Raw genomic sequence first — 26,713 nt, 5'->3', positions numbered from 1 at the left:
ATCCTTTTTTTCCCTTTGTTTTTTTATATATCTATAACAATCTTAAAAAATAACACTGGTATCACACATTTCTTGCAAATGCTTACAAGATCGGTCACTAATTTTGAGCTAAAATTTCTTGTCACTGTCTTTAGCCAACATTTAATGAGTTCTTACTCTCTACAGGGTTTAGAATATAGATAACTGCTGAGGACATTGAGATCCTCAATTATAAGAGAATTTTTCTTTACCTTGTCATTTAAATCCCACCAGTCTTTTTAGGAGAGTTTTAACTGTGTTTGTTTGTAGATTTTTTTAAAAACTTGAGCTCAGTTTCGTTAAAATGTTTTCCCCCAAACGAATATGTGCTGATTGTTTTTGTTTTTGTTCTTGTTCTCAAATCTTAGATATGTTTAATTTCTTCTATATCAATTGCCTATTAACTTGGAATTCTTACAGACCGTGGAAAATCCTGTTCTGCTGTGCTGAATTTTTAGATATTCTCATCTACTCACCAAGAACTCTCTAAAGTATACTTCTTGATCTGCTTGCTCTAGGCTCACATTTTCTGAGGAGGTGGGGGATGTGATTTGTGATTATGGGGAACAGGATACTTATAACAAGGCCAAGTGCCTAGCGTTAGCTCAGATGATCTACAGTGAATGTGGCCTGCACAAGAAAGCTCTTCTTTGCCTGTGTAAACAGGGTCAGATTCATGGGGCCATGGAATACATACAGCAATTCAAGGACTTTACTTATGGTAAGTGAAAAAGTCTACTTAACTGTATACATTTGAATTCTAGACTTTAATTCTAAGATCACCCATGATAGTAGGAAATATTTTGGATTTACATTATAAAGTGTGTTTTACATATACGATGAGTAGATTTGTTTCTTTGCCTGTTTTTAGTGAAAACCTATCTAACTTTTATTGAGTACCTACTCTGTGCCAGACTCTGGGTAGGGTGTTCTCACATCCTTTCAGCCAGTCCCCACAACAGTCCCATCAGGTAGGCACTGCTAGACCCATCATACAAGTGGAGAGATACTGAAGCCCTGAGAGGGAAATGAGCCAAAGCTTGCACAGAAGGAACCCTGAGGCAGGGAGTGAAGTTCGTCAAGCTTGTGGTACTATTGGAGGGTCCAAGGTAGCTGTGGCCAGGTGCAGCAGGGTGGTCTCTGCTTTATGGTCAGTTGTTGCTGAGAAGATTTGTTTTTCTTGCATGTCTGGCAAAGGTATTGGGGACTGAGGCTGGGGCTGTCCTCGGGGGAGGGCCTGGCAGCCTTCGAGAAGGTGGATGTCTGGGTGTCACTGCTTCTCTCCCTCTGAAGTACACAATTTATTTTGCAGCTATTTTAGGCCATGCAACTTAAAGGATTTTTTTAATAGCTGAATTTATTTGTTACATAAAATGTTCTGGACTATGATATAAGCATTAGAAATGACGAATTAGTAAAATAATGTTCATTTCAAAATTTTGAAAATCTAGGTTGCAGTTGGGCTGTGATCTGAGACCGTTGTCAACCTTAGGGTAACTTTAGTTCAATGAGCTGATCTCTTCCTTTGTAACCTAAATGTGTAGGCATCCTGACATCTCCCACATCCCAGGCCTATGTCTTATTCTGATTTGCAGGCTTTGTACCCCAATTCTAAGAAGTTGCAAATGGAACAAAACATAGCACTTTTAGGTTATATTTTTCTAGGAAAGAAGACTGTTGATGGCTGTTGAATCTGATCATTTTCAAACAATAAATTGAATTTTGCTTAGAATCTATTTTTTAAAGTTATGAATTTCTTTATTTGTTATATAATAGCCCACTTGATACTATAGTTTGGCTTGCCCAAAGAGGTAAGTAATTTGCCTACACACACACAGCAGCAGAACAGAATCTGGTATAGAAAGTGCAACTCAATTAATATTTGTTGAATGAATTACGTATTTTATTTTTATTATCTAAGTGTACAGATTTAGTTTCTGTTTTAAATATTATTTTTCCATAGGTAAGAGGTTATTTTAGTCAATTTAGACATGGATGGAATATAGGTTTAATTACTCTTAGAATTTTTATTGGTTGAAATGTCAAGCTTCTGTTTTGCTTGCAAAATTTACCTTGTGTAAGTACATAGAAACATGATTGACTCATTATTATATTGTTCTGTTCCTCAAGTAGTACATTACAATCTAGAATAATTAAATATATATTGTAATAATTTACAAAGTAGTGACACTCTTACATAATTAGGACTTTGCTGTTTATCCTCAAAATTTGTTGGGATGCCTGGGTGGCTCAGTGATTGAGCATCTGCCTTTGGCTCAGGGCGTGATCCCAGGGTCACAGGATTGAGTCCTGCATCGGGCTCCCCCCACAGGGAATCTGCTTCTCCCTCTGCCTGTGTCTCTGCCCTCTCTCTGTGTCCCTCATGAATAAATAAATAAATAATCTTAAAAAAAAGAATTTATTTAGCACATCATAAGATAAAAATGAGAAAAATTAAGCTTACAAAATGGAAACAATGTTTGAAAAATTACTTTCTTTATTTTACTTTTTTAATGAGAAACAACCACAGCTTTCCACAGTATTATATTGACCTTGGGGGACAGATTCAATTTGTTAATACTTCCTGGTTTCCGAAAAAACTGTTCTCTCTTAGATTTAGACTGTCAATGGGCAGCCTGGGTGGCTCAGGGGTTTAGTGCCGTCTTCAGCCCCGGGGTGTGATCCTGGAGACCTGGGATGGAGTCCCATGTGTGGTTCCCAGCATGGAGCCTGATTCTCCCTCTGCCTGTGTCTCTGCCTTTCTCTCTCTATCTGTGTCTCTCATGAATAAATAAATAAATAATATTTTAAAAAAACAATAACTTCCAAAACCAAAGAATTTCCTGAAAAGAGTTACATTTTCTACATTTTTGCAAATCTCTGTAATGCCTGATTTTATAGAAGATAGCTGGCTTCCCATATCTGCTCCTATATTCAGTCTGTTGTAATACCACGTGTCATGTAGTCTCATGTGTATTTTGAAAGAATGAGAATGAAAAAGAAAAATAACAACTTAGTATTTTTTTAAAAATTTTTATTTATTTATGATAGTCACAGAGAGAGAGAGGCAGAGACATAGGCAGAGGGAGAAGCAGGCTCCATGCACCAGGAGCCTGATGTGGGATTCGATCCTGGGTCTCCAGGATTGCACCCTGGGCCAAAGGCAGGCACTAAACCGCTGCGCCACCCAGGAATCCCCAACTTAGTATTTTTATGAAAGTAGTTTTGACTTTGTAGCCCTAGACCATATTTGAAGAACCACTGCTCTAGATAGTTGTGAGTTAAAGAGATATCATACTTGGTATATAGGCCTTTATAATCTTATTAAAACAGAACATCCACAGTATAAAAAATGATTAACATGTCAAACTAATGAATGACAAAATGGATTCCAAAGTGTGGTAAGCAGAGGATTTGAATTTGTATTTTTTTCTAATTAGTCAGAGACCATATCTTGCACATATTTTATAAATGTTGGTTATTTTGGAGAAGGGGATTTCAATACTTGACTGAATGAAGCAGAGCAAGATGTGTGAGTTATGAAATGTTGAAGGCTGGGGCATGCTATATAGATAGCTTCACCTTAGTGGGGGCCAGTTTGACCCAAATCATAAACTTCTACCTCTCTCTAGGGAAATTTTAAAAAAATTGTTTTTTATTGATATAGAATTATATTCTGCTATTCCTTGTTTCTTCTTTTACAATTTCTCTCTGTCTCTGTATCTATGTGTGTGTGTTTGCATGCCTGTGTATACATATATACATACATGCAATGCACACACATACATATATTTATTGTTTTGGAGGGCCATCACTATAGATTGGAAGGTCATAGACTGGGAGAGCAAATGAACTATTCTACTTTATATCATATGTATAATTATGGGGAAATGAACTTTTTATGAAAAGCCTATTTCCTCACTTTCAATGTGAGAATAATAATATCTCACTTATTCTGAATATTAAATGCAGCAAGTAATATATTTAAGTTCCCAGTACATAAATATGTGTTTAATAAACACTAGATTATTTTATATTGCCTGTCAGAGTGCAAATTATGTTTATGGTAGTTCTTTAAAGGCACTTGGAAATTATTTTGAAAATTACCTCTGTTGTGACCTAAGAAGAATATTTTTACTTGAAAAACTTCAGTAAGTTGGGACCCCTGTGTGGCTCAGCAGTTGAGTGTGTGACTTTGGCTCAGGGTGTGATCCCAGAGTTCCAGGATTGTGTCCCGCACCGGGCTCCCTGCATGGAGCCTGCTTCTCCCTCTGCCTGTGGCTCTGCCTCTCTCTCTCTCTCTCTCTCTCTCTCTCTGTGTGTGTGTCTCTCATGAGTAAATAAAATCTTTAAAAAAGAAAAGAAAACTTTAGTAAGGTTACACAAAGTTTATAAACTTAAGAATATAAATCATGGCAGTACTAGATGAACTCATTAGTTAACTGGTATATTAAACCATAAGAAATTGCTTTTTTTGGAATCAAAAATGGTCAAATGTAGGCAACTTCATATGGCTCTACCTCTAGCTACTTGAACTAGCTGATAGCTTCTTAAAGTCTTCATTTTTGAGTTTCTAAATATTTGATATTTTTAGGAAAAAAATTAGTGAAACCCTTTTTCTGTGCAAGGCACAAAAAGAAAGAAATTATACTCATTAGGAATTGGTGTAAATATGAGCAACAGGATATAGACAAACATAAGGTAGTATCAAATGGAAACTTAGAAATTGGATATATTGATTCTAGCACTTTTAAGGTGCATCAACTGAGATCCAAAAGAATAAGTCAGTGATGGAACTGTGATTAGAGCTCAGGTTTCCTATTGCCAATCGAATCTTTTCTAATCTACTATCTTTGATAATCTATTTTTCTGGTAGTCTTTCATTTTTTGGTATATTGAACATGATTTTTTTTTTTTTTTGATTGGAGAGAGTACTGTTGAGTGCATTGAGGGCTTTGGAAGGATTGTAAAAAGAAGTGTTGATTGGTATAGACATTAACTGGTCCTGGTTTGTAGTTGATGTAACATATTAAGATGTTGAGACATAGTTTTTTACTTTTGCTTTCAGATGACCTGATGCAGTTAATAAAGTTATGTCCTCACACTGAATTAATTCAGTGTCTCACTAGAGAATGGAATGGGAAACCACCATCTTTATCTTTTGGTCTTGCTATACTTCAACTGTTTTCTATAGATATGAAAACAGTTGGCATTAAGCTACTTCAAGAAATAAGTAAAGGTGGGAAAGGTAAGTATAGTATAGTAAAATGTTGTTGTAGAAGAGAAAGTAGTGGGTTGTTTAGGGGAAGGTTCAAGACTATTATGTTTGAGTTAACTGATTTTTTTCCTAAGAGTTACTTCTTGGCAGGACTTGACTTTGGGAGTTTATAAAGATTATCATGTCAATAACAGTCTGTTGACAATAGTATATATTTCTTTTTTTTTTTTTTTTTTTAATAGTATATATTTCTTGAGGGAATTCCAAAGAAGAGCAAATCTTTGTGAAGCTTTAGAGGAATATCTTAATAATTATACTGGCTAACACTAAATAAATTGTACATATATTAACAAGTGTGTATATTTAGTAATTTTATATGTATTTGTATTTTAAATGTTATTTAGCCATAATCTCTCTATATTTTTATTCTTAACCCAAATATGTAAATATCATTTATATATGCTGTTTACTCTTAATGTAATTCTGGAATAGGATCAAGAATAACTAATTACATCTTACTTTTTTCTTTCATTTCTCTAATTTAATACAGGAAATTGAGCAGATAACTTGATTTTAAATTGTTATATGGGGTTAAAGAATGAATAGCAAATTGCACAAAAGCATATTTGGGAAGATAATTTTGAAATTATCAAATAAAATATTTGACAGAAAAATAATAATCATGGTAGAAATAAAGTAATAGTGATGACAATATTTTAAAAAGATGCCCTCTTTCACTAAGTATCATAAAGTAATGCATGTAATAAATAAGAAGTGAGTTCTCTAAATAAATATATTCCAAAGAGGGTCATCATAATTGATTTCAAAAGTAAGTAATATCATTAGGTTTTTTTTTTTTATTTTAAAGATTATTTATGATAGACATAGAGAGAGAGGCAGAGACACAGGAGGAGGGAGAAGCAGGCCCATGCCGGGAGCCTGACATGGGACTTGATCCCGGGTCTCCAGGATCGTGCCCTGGGCCAAAGGCAGATGCCAAACCACTGAGCCACCCAGGGATCCCCCATCAGTTTTCTTTAATAAACAAAATCATTCTTTTATTTCCTTTCCTTTATTTTCCTTTCCTTTCCTTTAGATTTGTTATAGAAGCCCCATCATTAAGAGCTTTCTCTCTATCCAGAGATAGGAGGAAGGGTTTGCCAAAGAGGTTTTTAAGGAGAAATTTATAAAAGAATCTGAAGGATCATGAAAACTAGCCCTATAGGCCCCCTAGTTATGTGATAGTGTGTAGTGGTACCTTAGAAACTCTGAATAAGACTGAGCCCTCATTCTTCATTTTCTGAGCCCCCTTCCTTGTAGCCTTTAACATTTGCGAACCTTACCAAGAAGGAGATGAGTAGAAGTGTGGGAATGTGAGAGATGGTAGAAGGTTGAAGTGAGGCATGAAAAGGTTAATGAAAAAGATGAATAAGCTAATCCTTGATTACTTGCCCCGAACTGGCAGAAGCACTCCACATTAAACTTCTAGGAATCAAGTTTAATAATAACTTTAATAATTGAATTGAGGGGATCCCTGGGTGGCGCAGCGGTTTGGCGCCTGCCTTTGGTCCAGGGCGCGATCCTGGAGTCCCGGGATCAAGTCCCACGTCGGGCTCCCTGCATGGAGCCTGCTTCTCCCTCTGCCTGTGTCTCTGCCTCTCTCTCTCTCTCTCTCTCTCTGTCTATCATGAATAAATAAATAAAATCTTTTAAAAAAGTAGTTGAAATGATATCCCGTTCTATTTTTGAAGAATTGCTAAGTGTGGGTTTTCAAATAAGAATAAGTGCTCTACTATAATATTATAATTTTTTCCCTCAGGTATAATCGAACATCTTATGATAAATGATCCATTTTGTGCATTCGAAAACTGGCAAGAAGTGGCAAATATATGTTTACAGAATGGCTTTGACAAATTATCTCGTGATATCACGTCCGTTCTTCGTTCTCAGGCTGGAGTTACAGAAATTTCTGAAGAGGACAATACAGTTAACTTAATGGAACATGTTTTTTGGTAGTTCTATGTCTTAACCAGTTGAGGGAGCTTATATGACATTTTATGTGTATTCATTGGGCAAACTAACTTTTGGCCATTTTGGCATAACTAACTTACAAATAAATCTAAAGTATGAAGCTCTCAGAAATAAACCATGCTGCTTTTGTTATGATGGCATTTAGATTTGTCCTTGAAACATTTATACTGTTGCTTCCTTTTTTCCATTTCTGATATTGAATCTTGATAAAATCCCAGAATATAACTTTGTATAAAACTCAGTTTAGGCACATCTATCCAAGGGCAGCCAGGCTAATGTCTGGATATATTCCTTTCTGATTATCTAATTTTATAGCAAGAGCTGAGGAAGATGTGATTAGTATCTGGTCAGACTGATTTCCCAAATAATAAATGCTTCAACACTGATTTTTAACAAGAAAGGCAGGATGTCATTTCAAGGTTGGGCTCACTTGTGAAAACCTACAGTATAGTAATTTTGTACTACTGATTTAAAGATGTGCCCCATGCTTTGGTATATGTAAATGACAGATGTTAGGCTTCTACTCTAAGAGTTGGGAATCTTAGCATGTTCTTACTTAGGGAGAAGACCAGCCAAATTTTGCATGAAGTAGACCTGAGATACCTGTATGGAAAATACGTCATGAAAAGTGGTTTTGAATGATTTCAAATCTCTGAATAAGTATTTGATGGAATACTCAGAGTTCTGTGTCATGGACAGGTAGGATATTCAAAATATATAGTGATCAGTATGGTACAGACACCGCCAGTCAAACAGAGCAGATACCAAACTAATCCTAATAGCTTTCAGCCCTTACACCATACCAGCGGAATGTCAGCCTTGATCATGGAACATGGTTACAGTGAGCTGATATTAGATAGAGTCAGAGTAAAAAGTCGAGTTTTCCCCTCCTAAATTTAAATTGTCTATTTTGTACGCTATAGTGGAAAGAATATGTAGTTGGAATCAACAAACTCATATTCAAATTCTGATCTTACCTCTTCCTCTTTGTAAAATATGGGCAGTAATACCTCCTCTAAAGGTTTGTCATGAGGATTAGTCATGTGTGTGTGTACTAGAAGGATATACCATAATGGAGGAATTTCATAGAAGATAACTGTTATTTCTATGTAATAGGTCTCAGAAATACATGTTCCTCTACTTGGCTTATACTTACTAAATCCCACGTATCTATCCATTTGTATTTGTATACAAATCCTTGTTTGGATTATTTGATATGTTGACATGTCTTATTATCTTTATTGAGCTATCTGTCCACGTTTATATTAGCGTTGCTTGGCTTATCTTATAAGTCCAGAAGACTACTGGCTGAGTTCTCAGTTTTTTCATATATTGCTAAGCACAGTAATACAGATATTTATTTATTTTTAGCAGCATTGACTTTTTTAAAAAAAGATTTTATTTATTTGACAGAGAGCACAAGCAGAAGTGGCAGGCAGAGGGAGAAGCAGGCTCCCAGCTGAGCAGGGACCCGATGCAGGGATCAATCCCAGAACTCTGGGATCATAACGTGAGCCTAAAGGCTTAGCCAACTGAGCCACCCAGGTGTCCTTAACAGCATTGACTTTTAATCTATCGACAGCTTAAAACCTTTCTTTCTTTGAGACTTGTAAGATCAATACAAAGCTATTGTGTGTGCCCATTGACAGAACTTAGGAAAACAATGTGTCCATGACAGCCAGGAGAATGAAATAGGAACATAAATGTGGAAAAAGCTTGAAATAGCAGCTGTTGTTGTTACTGTTAATTTCGCTTTGGTTTTAAAATATTTTTCCTCCCCTCATTATTATTCCTTCTCTGTTAGCATTACTTTTGGCAGTTTTCCCAAGGAATGTGAAACTTGTCAAGTGAATATAAATTAAAATGTCTGGAGATGGAGTTAGGAGGAAGAGCAAGAATATGAAATCACATGGGGGAAGGAGAAGGGGTTGAGTTGTGAGCTGCATGGGGCGTGGAAGCAGTCAGAACCTCCCATGAGCTGCACTGGGAGACGGTATCCTGAGCTCTCTTGGCCCAGTAGCCTGCATGCTAGACCAGCGCTGCCACAGTCTGGCTTTGTGTCCTTTTCTTGAATTATTTTGATTAGATAATTCCTCTTGTCATGTTTAACTCAAAAATTCTGTAATTCTGCAAAGATACAAATGATTCCCCAGTACCTCCTGACCTGCCTCCATTTGAAATGCCAAGATTCAGCATCAGAATCAACAACACATACTGAGTACTTCTTTTTGTGGATGATCTCTGCTATCAAGATTACAGCTTTAGTGGAAAGATACAGCGTGTTATTTATGTATTTTATTTTTTAAAAGATTTTATTTATTAGTGTGTGTGAGCACACACGAACAGGGGCAAGAGGCAGAGGGAGAAGCAGATTTCCTGCTGAGCAGGGAGCTGTCAGGGCTCCACGGCTCCATCCCAGGACTCTGAGACCATAACCTGAGCCAAGGGCAGATGCTTAATTGTTTGAGCCACTGAGGCACTCCAAGACACAGCATACTTTGAAAAATAATTAACAATAATTTCTTAGTACCATCTAATATCCAGTCCATATTCAAATTTCACCGGTTGCTTAAAAATGTCTTTTCATAGTTGAATTGTTCTAATAAGAATCTAAACAAGTTTCATGTGTTCTGTTTAGTTGTGTCTCCACAACTAGAGTTATGCCTCCTCCTCTCCCCCCACCTTTTTTTCCCCCTTTGCCATTGACTGGTTGGACTGGCCGGTTGTTACTAGGAATATTCCACATTCTAGATTTGTCTGATTGGTATTTGTCTTTATGGTATTACTTAATTTGTTCTTCTATTTCCCATATTTCCTATAAACGGAAGTTATTTCTAAAGACTTGACTAGATTAGGTTCAGCTATTTGGGTAAGGATACTTATAGGTATGTTGAGTACTTCACATTTTACTATATTGATATACTCAGTGGTTGTCTCACTGCTTTTTGAGATAAAGTTCAAAATCCCTAACATGGCCTGCATGATCAGATTCCTGCTGCCTCTCCAGCCTCTCTCCTACTGACTCCTCACTTTCTTCCAACCCAATGTGTGCTTCTTTTTTGTTCCTCTTGTAAGGTGCGGTGACTAAATGTGGTATCTCCTGATTAGATGGGGACCCTCAAATATGGGGTGATTGTTGGGAAGAAGCTGGTGCTGCTGCCAGCGGTGAAAGGATTCAGCAGGAAATAGCAGTTTACTGAATACACTGCAAGGGAGCCACTGGCCGGACGATGGACTATGCACGGTGGAGAGACTGTCTGCAACAAGGCAGTGGGTGGTGGCCTGTATTTAAAGCAGGAGGGTGAGGCGGTGTGGTGACCTATGGGATCTTCTCTTTTTTGGAAACTCTGCATGGTTGTAGATGGTCCATTGGTCAGTTATGGCCTATGGATATTTTGATGTGGGTCGCCGATGGGCCTTTCTGTGTTCAGCCAGGGTGTTGCTGTGGGCTCTTTCTACATTCCTCTGCTCAAGCCTGTTGTCTAAAAGTGGTAGGTGTGTGTGAGCAGGGAGAGGGGCAGAGGGAGAAGGAGAGATTGTCAAGCAGATTCCCCGCTGAGCACAGGGAGCCCTACCTGGGCTTGATCCCACGACCCTGAGATCATGATCTAAACTGAAAGCAAGAATCAGACGCTTAACCTACTAGCCACTCAGTAGCTATTCCTTTTACCCAGAGGCTAATCCCTTTGTTTTTACCTCTTCAATAATTTCTTTTACTTCAATTCTTAGCTTAGTTCAAACTTTCTCAGGGAAGGCTTTCACGACTTCCTTAATTGTGCTAAATTTCCCTTTTACAACCTGTCCTTTATTGCTATCGTGGCTGTGGTTAGGGACAATATTTTTAATTGAGGGCAAGGACTTTATCTTTTGAGGGTGTGGGAAATGGGGGAGTTACTATATTAGTTTTCTGGGCTGCTAAAACAAAGTACACTAACTGAGTGGTTTAACAGCTGGAAATGTATTGTCTCACAGTTCTGAAGGCTGTGAGTCTGAGAGCAAGATGTCCGTAGGGCTGGTTCCTTAGAAAGATTGTAAGGGAGGGATCTGTTGCAGGCCTCTGCCTCTCTCCTTGACTTATAGGTGGCCATCTTCTGTCCCTTGTATCATCTTTCCTTTATGCATGTCTGTGTCCAAATTTCCTCTTCTTATAAGGATACCAGTCATATGGGAGGAGGGCCCACCCTCATGACCGCTTTTTACTTGATGACTTCTGTAAAGACCCTATTTCTAAATAGGGGCACATAATGAGGACTGGGGGTTAGGGCTGCAACATGGGAATTTGGGGAGGACACGTTTCAACCTATAGCATTTACCATTGCATCACTAAAATCAAACACAGTACCAGGTACAAAGTGAATTTCAATAAATAATTGCAGGAATAAATGCCAAGTTAGGTATCTCCCATATTTAATGTTCATGTTGTAAATTTACTGTTGCTTTATTGTTTTTGATAAATGTTATTGATATATAAACATACATACACCCAATAAGAAATTCTGAAAAATGCCCAAATTATAACTGTAGACAGAGCTCAATAATTGTTCACAAAGTGAACATGTTTGTGTAACTAACTCCAAAGTGAAGAAACAATACCCCTAATCACAGAAGACCTGGTCCAGCCACTGTTATCCCATTCCCAAAGAGAGCTACTATTCGGACTTCTCACACCATAGATAAGTTTTGCCTGATTGGAGTTTGATTTGCCAACATAAAGCATAACACCCAGTGTTCATCCTGTCAAGTGCCCCCCTCAGTGCCCGTCACCCAGTCACCCCAAACCCCCACCCACCTCCCTTTCCACTACTCCTTGTTTGTTTCCCAGAGTTAGGAGTCTCATTTTCTGTCACCCTCTCTGATATTTCCCACTCATTTTCTCTTCTTTCCCCTTTATTCCCTTTCACTATTTTTTATATTCCCCAAATAAATGAGACCATATAATGTTTGTCCCTCTCCGATTGACTTCACTCAACATGATACCTCTAGTTCCATCCACGTCGAAGCAAATGGTGGGTATTTGTCATTTCTAAAGGCTGAGTAATATTCCATTGTATACAGAGACCACATCTTCTTTATCCATTCATCTTTTGATGGACACCGAGGCTCCTTCCACACTGTGGCTATTGTGGACATTGCTGCTATAAACATTGGGGTGCATGTGTCATGGTGTTTCACTGCATCTGTATCTTTGGGGTAAACCCCCAGCAGTGCAATTGCTGGGTCATAGGGCAGATCTATTTTTAACTCCTTGAAGAACCTCCACACAGTTTTCCAGAGTAGCTGCACCAGTTCACATTCCCATCAGCAGTGCAAGAGGGTTCCCCTTTCTCCACATCCTCTCCAACATTTGTTTCCTGTCTTGTTCATTTCACCATTCTCATTAGTGTGAGGTGGTATCTCAATTGTGGTTTTGATTTGTATTTCCCTGATGGCAAGTGATGCGGAGCATTTTCTCATGTGCTTGTTGGCCATGTGTATGTCTTCTTTGCTGAAATTTCTGTTCATGTCTTTTGCCCATTTCATGATTGGATTGTTTCTTTGCTGTTGAGTTTAATAAGTTCTTTATAAATCTTGGATACTAGCCCTTTATCTGGTATGTCATTTGTAAATATCTGTTCCCATTCTGCAGGTTGTCTTAGTTTTGTTGAATGTTTCTTTTGCTGTGCAGAAGCTTCTTATCTTGATGAAGTCCCAATAATTCATTTTTAAAAATATTTTATTTATTTATCCATGAGAGACACAGAGATGCAGAAAGAGAGGCAGAGACACAAGCAGAGGGAGAAGCAGGCTCCATGCAGGGAGCCCAATGTGGGACTCAATCCCAGGTCTCCAGGATCCATCCTGGGCTGAAGGTAGAGCTAAACCACTGAGCCACCTGGGATACCCCCAATAATTCATTTTTGCTTTTGTTTCCCTTGCCTTCATAGATGTATCTTATAAGAAGTTGCTATGGCCAAGTTCAAAAAGGGTGTTGCCTGTGTTCTCCTCCAGGATTTTGATGGATTCTTGTCTCACATTTAGATCTTTCACCCATTTTGAGTTTATCTTTGTGTCTGGTGTAAGAGAATGGTCCAGTTTCATATTCTGCACGTGGCTGTCCAATTTTCCCAAGCACCATTTATTGAAGAGACTGTCCTTTTTCCAGTGGATAGTCTTTCCTGCTTTGTCAAATATTAGTTGACCATAGAATTGAGGCCCCATTTCTGGGTTCTCTGTTCTGTTCTATTGATCTATGTGTCTGTTTTTGTGCCAGGACCACACTGTCTTGATGATCACAGCTTTGTAGTACAATTTGAGATCCGGCATTGTGATGCCCCCGGCTCTGGTTTTCTTTTTCAATATTCCCCTGGCTATTCAGGGTCTTTTCTGATTCCACACACATCTTAAGATGATTTGTTCCAACTCTCTGAAGAAAGTCCATGGTATTTTGATAGGGATTGCATTAAATGTGTACATTGCCCTGGGTAGCATTGACATTTTCACAGTATTAATTCTTCCAATCCATGAGCATGGAATATTTTTCCGTCTCTTTGTGTCTTCCTCAATTTCTTTCAGAAGTGTTCTGTAGTTTTTAGGGTATAGATCCTCTAACCTCTTTGGTTAGGTTTATTCCTAGGCATCTGATGTTTTTGGGTACAATTGTAAATGGGATTGACTCCTTAATTTCTCTTTCTTCAGTCTCATTGTTAGTGTATAGAAATGCCACCGATTTCTGGACACTGATTTTGTATCCTGCCACATGCCGAATTGCTGTATGAGTTCTAGCAATCTTGGGGTAGAGTCTTTTGGGTTTTCTATGTACAGTAGCATGTCATCTGCGAAGAGGGAGAGTTTGACTTCTTTTTTGCCAATTTGAATGCCTTTTATTTCTTTTTGTTGCCTGATTGCTGAGGCTAGGACTTCTAGTACTATGTTGAATAGCAGTGGTGAGAGTGGACATCCCTGTCTTGTTTCTGATCTTAGGGGAAAGGCTTCCAGTGTTTCCCCATTGAGAATGATATTTGCTGTGGGCTTTTTGTAGATGGCTTTTAAGATACAGAGAAATGTTCCCTCTATCTCTACACTCTGAAGACTTTTGATCAGGAATGGATGCTGTATTTTGTCAAATGCTTTCTCTGCATTTATCGAGAGGATCACATGGTTCTTGTTTTTCTTCTTGTTGATGTGATATCACATTGGTTGTTTCACGAGTGTTGAACCAACCTTGCATCCCAGGGATAAATCCCACTTGGTCATGGTGAATAATCTTAATGTACTGTTGGATCCTATTGGCGAGTATCTTGTTGAGAATTTTTGCATCTGTGTTCATCAGGGATATTGGTCTATAATTCTCCTTTTTGGTGGGGTCTTTGTCTGGTTTTGGAATTAAGGTGATGCTGGCCTTATAGAACGAGTTTGGAAGTATTCCATCACTTTCTATCTTTCGGAAAAGCTTTAGTAAAATAGGTATGGTTTCTTCTTTAAATGTTTGATAGAATTCCCCTGGGAAGTCATCTGGCCCTGGACTTTTGTGTCTTGGGAGATTTTTGATGACTGCTTCAATTTCCTGCCTGGTCATTGACCTGTTCAGGTTTTCTATTTCTTCCTGTTGCACTTTTGGTAGTTTGTGATTTTCCAGAAATGTGTCCATTTCTTCTAGATTGCCTAATTTATTGGTGTATAGCTTCTCATAATACGTTTTTTAAATCGTTTGTATTTCTTTGGTATTGGTTGTGATCTTTCCTTTTTCATTCGTGATTTTATTAATTATAGTCTTTTCTCTTTTGTTTTTTTTTTTTATTTATGATAGTCACACACAGAGAGAGAGAGAGGCAGAGACACAGGCAGAAGGAGAGGCAGAGACACAGGCAGAGGGAGAAGCAGGCCCCATGCACCGGGAGCCCGACGTGGGATTCGATCCCGGGTCTCCAGGATCGCGCCCCGGGCCAAAGGCAGGCGCTAAACCGCTGCGCCACCCAGGGATCCCTTCTCTTTTGTTTTTAATAAGGCTGGCTAATGGTTTATCTATCTTATTAATTCTTTCAAAGAACCAACTCCTGGGATCCCTGGGTGGCTCACCAGTTTGGCGCCTGCCTTTGTTCCAGGGCACAATCCTGGAGTCCCGGGATCGAGTCCCACGTCCGGCCCGGCATGGAGCCTGCTTCTCCCTCCTCCTCTGTCTCAGCCTCTCTCTCTCTCTCTCTATGTCTATCATGAATAAATAAATAAATAAATCTTAAAAAAAAAAAGAACCAACTCCTGGTTTTGTTGATCTGTTCTACAGTTCTTCTGGTCTCTATTTCATTGAGTTCTGCATGAATCTTTATTAACTAACTCTCTTCTGATTGGTGTAGGTTTTATTTGCTGTTCTTTCTCCAGTTCCTTTAGATGCATGGTTAGCTTGTGTATTTGAGTTTTTTCCAATTTTTTGAGAGATGCTTGTATTGCGATGTATTTCCCTCTTAGGACTGCTTTTGCTGTATCCTAAAGATTTTGAACGGTTGTATCTTCATTCTCATTAGTTTCCATGAATCTTTTAAATTATTCTCTAATTTCCTGGTTGACCCTTTCATCTTTTAGCAGAATGCTCTTTAACCTCCACATGTTTGAGTTTTTTCCAAATTTCTTCTTAAGATTGAGTTCAAGTTTCAAAGTATTATGGTCTAAAAATATGCAGAGGACAATCCCAATCTTTTGGTATCAGTTAAGACCTGATTTGTGACCCAGTATGTGGTCTATTCTGGAGAAAGTTCCATGTGCACTTGAGACGAATGTGTATTCAGTTGCATTTGAATGTAAAGTTCTGTAAATATCTGTGAAATCCATCTGGTCCAGTGTATCATTTAAAGCTCTTGTTTCTTTGGAGATATTGTGCTTAGAATATTTGTCATTTGCAGAAAGTGCCATGTTGAAATCTCCCAGTATTATTGTATTATTATCTAAGTATGTCTTTACTTTGGTTATTAATTGATTGATATACTTGGCAGCTCCCACATTAGGAGCATAAATATTCATGATTGTTAGGTCCTCTTGTTGGATAGATAGATTTAAGTATGATATAGTGTCCCTCTTCATCTCTTACTACAGTCTTTGGGATAAACTTTAATTTATCTGATATAAGGATGGCTACCCCTGCTTTCTTTTGAGGGCCATTTGAATGGTAAATGGTTCTCCAACCTTTCATTTTCAGGCTGTAGGTGTCCTTAGGTCTAAAATAAGTCTCTTATAGACAGCAAATAGATGGGTCTTGCTTTTTTATCCAGTCTGAAACTCTGAGCCTTTTGATGGGATCATTAAGCCCATTCACATTCAGAGTTACTATTGAAAGATATGAATTTAGTGTCATCATAATACCTATTCAGTCCCTGTTTTTGTGGATTATTTCTTTGGACTTCCTCTTTCTTTTACAGAGTCCCCCTTAATATTTCTTGCAGAGCTGGTTTGGTGGTCACATATTCTTTCAGTTTCTGCCTATCTTGGAAGCTCTTTATCTCTCCTTCTATTTTGAATGAGAGCCTTGCTGGATAAAGTATTCTTGGCTGCATGTTCTTCTCATTTAGGACCCTGACTATATTCTGCCAGCCCTTTCTGGCCTGCCAGGTCTCTGTGGAGAGGTCTGCTGTTAACCTAATACTTCTCCCCATATAGGTTAGGAATCTCTTGTCTCTTACTGCTTTAAAGATTTTCTATTTATCTTTGGAATTTGCAAGTTTCACTATTAAATGTCGAGGTGTTGAACAGTTTTTATTGATTTGGGGGGGGGGGCGGGAATCTCTCTGTCTCCTGGATCTGAATGCCTGTTTCCCTCCCCAAGTTAGGGAAGTTCTCAGCTATGATTTGTTCAAATATGCTTTCTGGTCCTCTGTCTCTCTCGGCGCCCTCTGGAACCCCAATTAAATGTAGATTTTTATTTCTGAGGCTGTCATTTATTTCCCTTAACCTTTCCTCGTGGTCTTTAATTGTTTTTCTCTTTTTTCCTCAGCTTCCTTCCTACCATCAACTTGTCTTCTACGTCGCTCACTCGTTCTTCTACCTCATTAACCCTCGTCGTTAGGACCTCCAGTTTGGATTGCATCTCATTTAATTGATTTTTAATTTTGGCCTGATTGGATCTAAATTCTGCAGTCATGAAGTCTCTTGGATCCTTTATGCTTTTTTCCAGAGCCACCAGTAGCTTTATAATTGTGCTTCTGAATTGGCTTTCTGACATCGAATTATAATCCAAATTCTGTAACTCTGTGGCAGAGAGTACTGTTTCTGATTCTTTAGTGGTGAGTTCTTCTTTCTAGTCATTTTGCTCAGTGCAGAGTGGCTAAAAATGAGTTGTACCGGAAAAAGGAAGAAAAAAAAAAGAAGAAAAAAAACGAGGTGTATCCTCTGGTTCTATATACTGTAAATCCCTCGACTTCCTCTGGAGCTTTCCAGCCGCTGCTTGGTCAAGAACTTGCTCTTCCCCTGTCCTTCCAGCTGGTCTTTTGGGGGAGGGGCCTGCTGTGCTCTCTGAGGTGTCCACCTGGGGGAGCTGCGCCGCCCCCTGCCAGGTGCACAGCTCAGTGGAAGCTGTTTATCCCTTGAGGCCCCTGTTCCCTGGCGGCCCTGCTCCGTCCCAGGCACAGGGTGACACAAGGAGTTACAGTAACAGTGGCGGCGGCCAGCTCTCCAGCCCTGGCGTCAGCTCCCGCAGTGACTACTGGAGCTCTCAGTCTGCAGGGGCCTGGATGCTCCGGGGGCGGGGGGTGCCCGGGGGCAGGAGTTTTCCTCGCTGTCCTGTGTCCTCCCAGCCTCCGCCTGTCCCGGGGGCAGCACAGGATCCTGGGCTGTGTCCCCGGCGCCTTGGGATCCAGGGGGCTGGAATCGCTCCGGGGCTGTGCAGCCCCCTCCGCCTGAGCTGCTCCCGAGGCCCTGCCGGTTTGCTCCAGCTCTCCAGGGCACTCGGCCGGGGGGTGGGCGCTCTCCCCCAGGGGGCACCTCCCCTGTTAGTGACCCGGGGGCCTGGGGGCTCCACCGCCCCTCCTGGGGTCCTGCCCGAGGTCCCTGCTAAGCGCCTTTCCCTCCGGGAAGGATCCGGTGTGGATTTTTAAAGTTCCTGCTTCTCCGGGACTGGGGTTCCCTGTCCGGGGCTCTCGCCACCCCCTTAGCTCAGCTCCTCCTGGGGGTCCTCCCATCCTTGATTGTTTTTTTTTCCCCACCTTTCTACCTTGTTAGAAGCACGAACTCTTCTCTCTGTAGCGTTCAGGCTGTTCTCTCTTTAAATCTCAGGTCGAATTCGTAGGTTTTCAGGATGATTTGAAAGTTATCTAAGTAAGTTGGTGGGGACAGGTGACGTGGGGACCCTACCCCTCCGCCGTCTTGCCCCACCCCCAAAGTCAGTTTTGCCTGATTTTGAATTATATATAAATGAAATCATAATGAATTTTTGTGTTTGCTTCTTTGCTCCTTATTTTTGTGAGATTTTTCCATGCCGTATGTATTTGCCATTGTTCATGCTCTTTGCTATTTATTATTCCATTAGATAAGCACAGCAGTTATCGGAGGGATGGACATTTAAATTGTTTCCAGGGACCCCTTGGTGGCTCAGCGGTTGAGCACCTGCCTTCAGTCCAGGGCATGACCCTGGAGGCCCGGGATCGAGTCCCACGTCGGGCTCCCTCCATGGAGCCTGCTTTTCCCTCTGCCTGTGTCTCTGCTTCTCTCTCTGTGTCTGTCATGAATAAATAAATAAAATCTTTAAAAATAATTAACAAATAAAAAAAATAGTTTCCAGTGCGGGGCTAATACACATAGTGCTTCTGTGTACATTCTTGTACTTACATGTGAATGTAACGGGTGCATTTCTGTTGGATTCCTGCTTTGTATTTTAGGTTGTAAATTGATGGGTGTATATTAGGTCATACTAATAGCTATTATTTTCAGGGTCAGCACTGTATTAATGTTTGATTTGTAATATTATCCTCTGACAGCTATAATGAAATGGCTATAATAGAAATTTTGCATTGGGTTAGAAACAGTCAAAATCAGTCATATTTTTCTACACCTGTGGCTCTAAAAAATAGATTTTATTTTTTTGAGCAGCTTAGGTTCACAGCAATATTGGGCAGAATGTACAGAGATTTCCCATAGATCTCCTGCCCCTACATATGCACAAACTCCCCATTATCAACATCCCCCACCAGAGTGATACATTTGGTACATTTGGTGAGCCTACAGCAACACATCAGTATTATCCAAAGTCCATAGTTTACATTGGGGTGCACTCTTGGTGTACATTCTATGGGTTTGGACAAATTTATAATGACAAATATCCACTATTACAGTATCCAAATAGTTTCATTGCCCTAAAAATCCTCAGTGCTCTATACCTATTCATTTCCCATGGCTTTTTTCATTTTTCTGTGGGGAACCTCTGCCTCCCATGTACGAAAAGAACAGAAATATTTTTAAGTGTTTTCTGTGTGCCAGACACTGTGCTATTTTGATAAATACTCTTGTGAAAATCTTCACAATAATTTTGTGAAATAGGTATTAAGATCCCCGTTTTTATAGGTGAATGCAAGGAACCAGAAGGCAAAGCAATATGCTGAAGATCATAGTAAGGGTCATGATACACTAAATTTCTGACTTCAGATTAGCTGTTTTTTTCCTACCATACCAGTAAAAGAGAGGAAAATATTTTTTCTAGAGTCAGAAAGATTTAATTGTACTTACATGTATTTACATATCTATTTAATTAATGTAGTTAATCATTTATCAAAGTGAATTTCTATTAATTTCATTTGGAAAAGTTTAGAGATTTTCTGGAACAAAAATTTAATGAAAAGTTTTCTTAACACGTAGGGCTTTTTCTAAATCCTAGATTAGTTAAGAAATAACCATTATATCCAATCACTTTTTTAACCTTAACAGATGAAAATGTTACTTTTTAGTTGCCTTCAATTCTGTTACACTACTAAAGCATAGCTTAAAAATCAAAGTATAGGCTTCATGGATTATTTTTCTAACTTTCTCCATTTCATGGAAATTTCTTCCATTCTCATAAAAAAACAGCATTTTTTTTTCCTTCACGTTTTTATATAAATTCCAATCAACATAGAGTGTAATATTAGTTTCAGGTGGAAAAAAACAACAACAACATTTTAACACAGTTGTACCAGGCAGTACTACTGAACATATAAAGTTGTCAACTTGGTAGTAGTTGTAATTTGTTGTATTTTTGAGACACCTAATAAAGGTACTATTATTAATGTAGCAATTTCTTTTTGTTTCTTTTTTATTGTCAGTTATCTACAGGTACCCTATGTGTCTTGGAATCTGTGTCGATCTCTCCTTGATGTTCTTAAACTCCAAACTGAAGGTCACTCAAGTACCTATAGAAGCTGATACTACTATAAATTACTGAGGTATTTGACAATCAGGCATAGGGGGATCTGGGGACTTTCCAAAGGGACAACTATAGTAAGTTCCAGCCAATTTCTGTCATGCAGGATTATGGATTCAGAATTACCCTATCAGAAGCTGGAGATGTTGATTTGGTGTGAATAGTTCTGATTGTCAGAGTATATATAGGCTGAACAAGACACATATATAGATCAAACTTGATTGATCTGTAGGTTTCCGATTTGAAACATTTCCTAAACTCAGGAGGCCAAATTGAATTTCTGGTCTCCATTAATTTTATTATTTTAAAATTTTATTTTATTTACAAAAAAATTTTTTTAAAGATTTTATTTATTTATGCATGAGAGAGACAGAGAGAGGCAGAGACATAGGCAGAAGAAGCAGATTCCCTATGAGGAGCCTGATATGGGACTCGATCCCAGGACCCCTGGATCACTCCCCGAGCCAAAGGCAGACACTCAGCCACTGAGCCAGGCATCCCCACACTTTTTAAAAAATATTGTTTATTTGAGGAAGAGAGCGAGGGCTGGATGGAGGGAGAGGGAGAGAATCTCAAGCAGACTCCCTGTAGGACCCCACACAGGGCTCCATCTCATAATCCTGAAAACATGACCTGAGCCAAAATCCAAAATCAGCTGCTTAACCAACTGAGCCACCCAGGTACCCAATTGTTTCCATTAATTTTAAATGGTTTTTGCATGGATAAAGTAAATAGCCACTGTGTTTTCTTATTCAAGAAAAGCTGCTGCAGAATGCCCAATTTTTTTATGCCCTGGTAATAGAAGGCAGGGTTCTTTAAAACTTAGAGATATTATATCTATTACTGATCTAGAATGGAGGCCATTTCAATTTCTAATGTCGTGGAAATTGGAATGTAGAAATTGGAAAGTAGCACAGGTGCAATTTGCTTGTAAAAGGAGGGAAAGATAAATGCTCTTTAAGTAATTTTGATGCCCTTTTCTCTCATGCTAATTAATCTGTCAATATCCTTCCTCAATTGTATTGCCAGAGACTGGTAAAAAAAAAAAAAAAAAAAAAAAGCAGCATTACAGTTTCTAAGAAGAAGTTATTAAGATACATTTTGAAGATTTTCCTAAATTGATCCTTGTTTCTATTTAGCGAGCTCTTTAGTAGAAATTCCATTATGGCTGTGGGGGGACGCCATTATCATGTATTTTCGAACTGCCTACAGGAATAATTACCACTAAATGTTTTCAGTCCTCCATTGTGTTCATACTCTACTGTCAAGCTCCCACGTGTATTGATGTGTTAAAGCCACTGAGGAGGATCTACTTTTTTCATCTAAGGAACAAACAGTTGCATGAGTTAGATCCTGTTATCTTGTTTTCTTGCATCAGATCATGCAGGGCTGGCTTTAGCTGGATTTGTGCTTAACCTGAAGCACATGTTAACCTTGAACTCTTTGGTTACACACAGATCAACACGTCTAATAACAAACTCCCATCCATTTCCTCACCCCACACACATGCTCACACAGTTTGAAAGCACAAAGTTTTAGGGTTTTAGGGTACATTTGGGTACATTTCAAGCTCTCACCAATGGGACTGAATTATCAAAGATCTCTGCCAAGTTACTTGAAGATCTAGTCATTTATGGGTTAACAATCATGGGTTTTGAATTGCAAGCCTTTACCAGTCCAGAGAGCAAACAATCTGCTTGTAAAGTCTGCGTGCTATTTCATTTTTTTTCCCAGCTTCTCTGGGTGGGGTGAGGACTTATACTGATTAGTTCTTGAACACATCACAGTCAGAAAGACAAGTATTATATGATTCCGTTTATATGAGGTACTTAGTCCAAAAACAAAAACAGGGAGTGCCTGGCTGGCTCAGTCAGTGGAGCATGTGACTCTTGATCTCAGGGTTGTGAGTTCAAGCCCCATGTTCAGTGTAGAGATTACTTAAGAGAATAAATCATAAAAACAGGAAGTATGATGGCAGTTTCCAGAGGTTAAAGGGAGGAGGCTTTTCTTTTTTAAAGACTTTATTTATGACAGAGAGAGAGAGAGAATGAGTTGGGGGAGAGGCAGAGGAAGAGGGAGAAGGAGACTCCATGCTGAGCTGAGAGCCCAATGTGGGGCTCAATCCGAGGACCCTTAGATCATGACCTGAGGCAAAGGCAGCTAGCTGCTTAACTGACCGAGCCCCCCAGTCCCCCCAGGAATCATTGTTTAATGAGTACAGAATTTCAGTTTTATAAGATGAAAGAGTTATGGGGATGGATGGTGGCAATGGCAGCACATTATGCATGTATTTATTAGCACTGAATCAGACACTTAAAGACAGTTAAGATGGTAAATTTTGTTATGTGTATTTTACTAAATTAAAAAAAAAAAGGCAGCTCTGTTCCTTTAACAGCTCTGTTCCCAACCCATGTAGTTGATGTCACAAAATTACATCTCTGAACACTGTGTGCCCAAAACCATAAATGAATTCTTGTAAGTGGATTAGTCTCTTAAATAAGGTAGAAAACAAAATTAGAGTTATAACTAAAGTTACAGAAATATTAGCTTTTAGACTAATACTTTTTTAAAAATATGTTTTTCTCTAAGTCACACAGATAACAAAAGGTGGAGTTACAAACGATCATTACAGTGATATTAGGTCTTCTAATTGGCTATGTGTTTAGCTTTATTGAGATCCTTCTTTTGTCATTGGGCTTCAAGTTACTGCCTTGTGTTCCTTTGTTTTACCCTGCAGTAGTCCCTGGAGCATTTCTTTCAGGGTAGGCTTTGTGGTAATGAACTCCCTCAGCTTTTGTTTATCTGGGAAAATCTTCATTTCTCCCTCAGTCTGGAAGGACAGCTCTGCTGGATCTAGGATTCTTGGTTGACAGTTTTCTTTTAGCACTTTCAATAGCACTGCCTTCTGCCCTCCAAAAATTTTTTTTAAAGATTTTATTTATTTATTCATGAGAGACACAGAGAGAGGCAGACACACAGACAGAGGGAGAAGCAGGCTCCCTGCAGGGAACCCCATGTGAGACTTGATCCAAGATCACGACCTGAGCCAAAGGCAGATGCTCAACCACTGAGCCACCCAGGCATTCTTTTCTTTTCTTTTTTTTTAAAATTGTTTTTGGGGTTTTGACTGTTGTAAGCTGTCTCCATGCCAAGGATCTGCCTGAGGTGTAAACGTCTTTTCAAGTCTTTTCTGAGCCTTCACCTTTAGACTTTCTCATCTTCCCTGCATATGGAGTTTCTTTTGTATGTCCTACTCTTTCATATCTGGTTCCCAAAAAGGGAAAACAAGAAAAATGGAGGTTGGAAACAAGAGAATACTGGCCCTTTAAATCCCCTGGAAGTCACTTCAGCTGGAAGGAGGAGAAGCTTGCAACAATGGAGGGAGGTGCAACAACAACAACCAACTTCCTCTTTGTTGGCATCTGTGCAACCAGAAGCCACCGACAGTGATCAGAGCACACATACCCTATATTTGGAAGATAGGCCCTTTATTATCCACCTGGCTCCTACAGTCCATGCCCAGTGCTCCAGGAGCAGGTGCACAGCTGCCTGCTATGGGGCTGGGGATGTGAGAGGCGGAGCTGCTACTGTACGGACAGCTGAAATTGACCTAAGTGAGCCACAGTTCACTGTCCAAGCCTTCCCCTGGAGATTACAAGCCTTCAAATAATTCATTAGAAAATAAAAATGTTGTTTAAAATAATTAATTTAACTGAATTATTGTTTTGGGGGTGTTGAGTTTGAGAAGTTCTTTATAGATCTTGGATACTAGACTCTAGAGTCTCCAAATAGTTAGACTGGCAAACATTCTGCCAAAGCAAGTGTTGTCTAGATGGAAAGACAGATTCCTGGTGCTTCTGATCCTTCCCAGAATCCTCGTTGAGAACTATTCTTGGGGGGGTTTGCATTCTTAGGAAGATGGTCCTTAAAAAAAAATTTTTTTTAAAGATTTTATTTATTTATTCATGAGACACACACACACACACACACACACACACACACACACACACAGAGGCAGAGACACAGCAGAGGGAGAAGCAAGTTCCATGCAGGGAGCCTGATGTGGGACTCAATCCCAGGTCTCCAGGGTCATGCCCTGGGCCGAAGGTTGGCACTCAACCCTTGGAGCCACCCGGGCATCCCAGAAGATGGTCCTTTAAAGAAAAACTCTACGTTAAAATGTTTTAGGGAAATCCCTGGGTGGCTCAGCATTTTAGTGCCTGCCTTTGGCCCAGAGCGTGATCCTGGAGTCCTGGGATTGAGTTCCACATCAGGCTCCCTGCAAGGAGCCTGCTTCTCCCTCTGCCTATGTCTCTGCCTCTCTCTGTGTGTGTCTTTCATGAATAAATAAATAAAATCTTTTAAAAAATGTTTTAAACTTCTAGCACCTTTTCTTTTTTCTTCAAGCTTTTCATTCAGTTGGAGCAGGGATAAGTGTGGGATGAGTGGGGTGAGTTGGGGCCTGGAAATGAGGGCTTTGTTTTCTAGACATAAGATTTCTTTTCAAGACATTTCAAAGGCCATATTGTTGGATCCTGTCAGTTATGCAGTGATCCCACACTGTTATATGCTTGACTGGGCCCTTGTGACTTGGCTGACTCTTCTGCTTATGCTACTCTAGGTTAAAGCATAGGCTGGCTGCAAAGCTCTTGCTTATATCATAATTTTAGCTTCAAAAAATTTTGACCAGTCTATTCTTCAGAAAAGAAATGTCTACACAAAAATAGCCCAGGCTGATCAATTTACTTCCAGATTGTGGGAAGTCTGTTTTCTTAAAATCATTGGGATGGTTTCAAAACCAGTTGAAGAGGGTACCTGGTTATTTTGCTTATATAGTGTTCAATCCTTGATTCAAAGTGGGGAAGATGAGATTAATATACAGTTGAGAGCAAGAAGCATCTCTTTGTCCCAGATTAAAACCTGACCTAGGAAGTAATTCTGAGAATTCTTGTTTTGTTCTCTATAGTAAAGAGTCTGTTTCCTCGTTTACCTCTTTTTCTCCCCCATGTTGATTTGTTTCTCAAATTCCATATGAGTGAAATCATATGGTATTTGTCTTGCTCTGACTTATTTTGCGTAGCATTATATTCTCTAGCTCCATTCACGTCACCGCAAATGTCAAGATTTCATTCTTTTTTATGGCTGAGTAATATTCCATTGTACGTATACAATGCATCTTCTTTATCCATTCATCAGTAGATGGATATTTGGACTTTTTCCATAATGTGGCTATTGTTGATAATGCTACTATTAACATCAGGTGGGAGTGCATGAATCCCTTTGAATTAGTATTTTTGTATCTTTTGGGTAAATACCTAGTAGTGCAGTTGCTGGATTTTAGAGTAGTTCTACTCTTAACTTTTTGAGGAGCCTCGATACTGTCTTTCATAGTGGCTGAACCAGTTCTTCTTTCCACCAGCGGTGCAAGGAAGGTTCCCCTTTTTTCCATATTCTTGCCAGCACCTGTTGTTTCTTGTGCTTTTGGTTTTAGCCATTCTGACAGGTATGAGGTGATTAACTCACAGTTTTGATTGATATTTCTCTGATGATAAGTAATTTTGAGTATCTTTTAATGTGTCTGTTGGCCATCTGGATGTCTTCTTTGGAAAAGATTCAATTCATGTTTTCTCATTTAACTGAATTATTGTTTTGGGGGTGTTGAGTTTGAGAAGTTCTTTGTAGATCTTGGATACTAACCCCTTATCAGATATATCATTTGCAAAAATCTTCTCCCATTCTGTAGATTGCCTTATAGTTTTGTTGATTGTTTCCTTTGTTGTGCAAAGCTTTTTATTTTGATGAAGTCCCAATAGTTGATTTTTGCTTTTGTTTCTCTTGCCTCAGGAGACATATTTAGTAAGAAGTTGCTATGGCCGATGTTGCTGCCTATGTTCTCCTCTAGGATTTTGATGGATTCCTTCCTGTCTTGTGTTTAGATCTTTCATCCATTTTGAATTTATTTGTGTGTATGTTGTAAGAAAGTGGTCCAGTTTCATTGTTCTGTGTGTTGCTGTCCAGTTTTCCCAACACCATTTGTCGAAGAGACTGTCGTTTTTTTTGTTGGACATTCTTTCCTGCTTTGTTGAAGATTAGTT

The 26,713-nt window shown here is 39.2% G+C and overlaps 1 protein-coding gene and 1 long non-coding RNA gene across 6 annotated transcripts in view; both read left to right on the top strand.

Moving 5' to 3' along the window:
- Positions 1 to 7,399, top strand: part of CLHC1 (clathrin heavy chain linker domain containing 1) — a 32,033-nt gene extending 24,634 nt beyond the window's left edge. For all 5 annotated transcript variants that reach the window (XM_025467368.3, XM_025467384.3, XM_025467373.3 and 2 more), the window contains 3 exons: positions 537 to 739; positions 5,087 to 5,266; positions 7,056 to 7,399. In XM_025467368.3, coding sequence (XP_025323153.1) covers positions 537 to 739; positions 5,087 to 5,266; positions 7,056 to 7,252 — 580 coding nt within the window. In that variant the 3' untranslated portion in view covers positions 7,253 to 7,399. The remainder of the gene's footprint in view (positions 1 to 536; positions 740 to 5,086; positions 5,267 to 7,055) is intronic.
- Positions 7,400 to 17,031: 9,632 nt separating this feature from the next.
- LOC125755956 (uncharacterized) lies at positions 17,032 to 24,310 on the top strand. Its single transcript, XR_007413612.1, has 2 exons — positions 17,032 to 20,640; positions 23,898 to 24,310. It is a non-coding gene; the product is annotated as an uncharacterized LOC125755956 (long non-coding RNA).
- Positions 24,311 to 26,713: the final 2,403 nt, after the last annotated feature.

This window comes from Canis lupus, chromosome 10, assembly GCF_003254725.2.
Source record: "Canis lupus dingo isolate Sandy chromosome 10, ASM325472v2, whole genome shotgun sequence".
NCBI lineage: Eukaryota > Metazoa > Chordata > Mammalia > Carnivora > Canidae > Canis > Canis lupus.
Note: the sequence above shows the minus strand (reverse complement) of the source record. Positions and strands in the feature narration are given on the sequence as shown.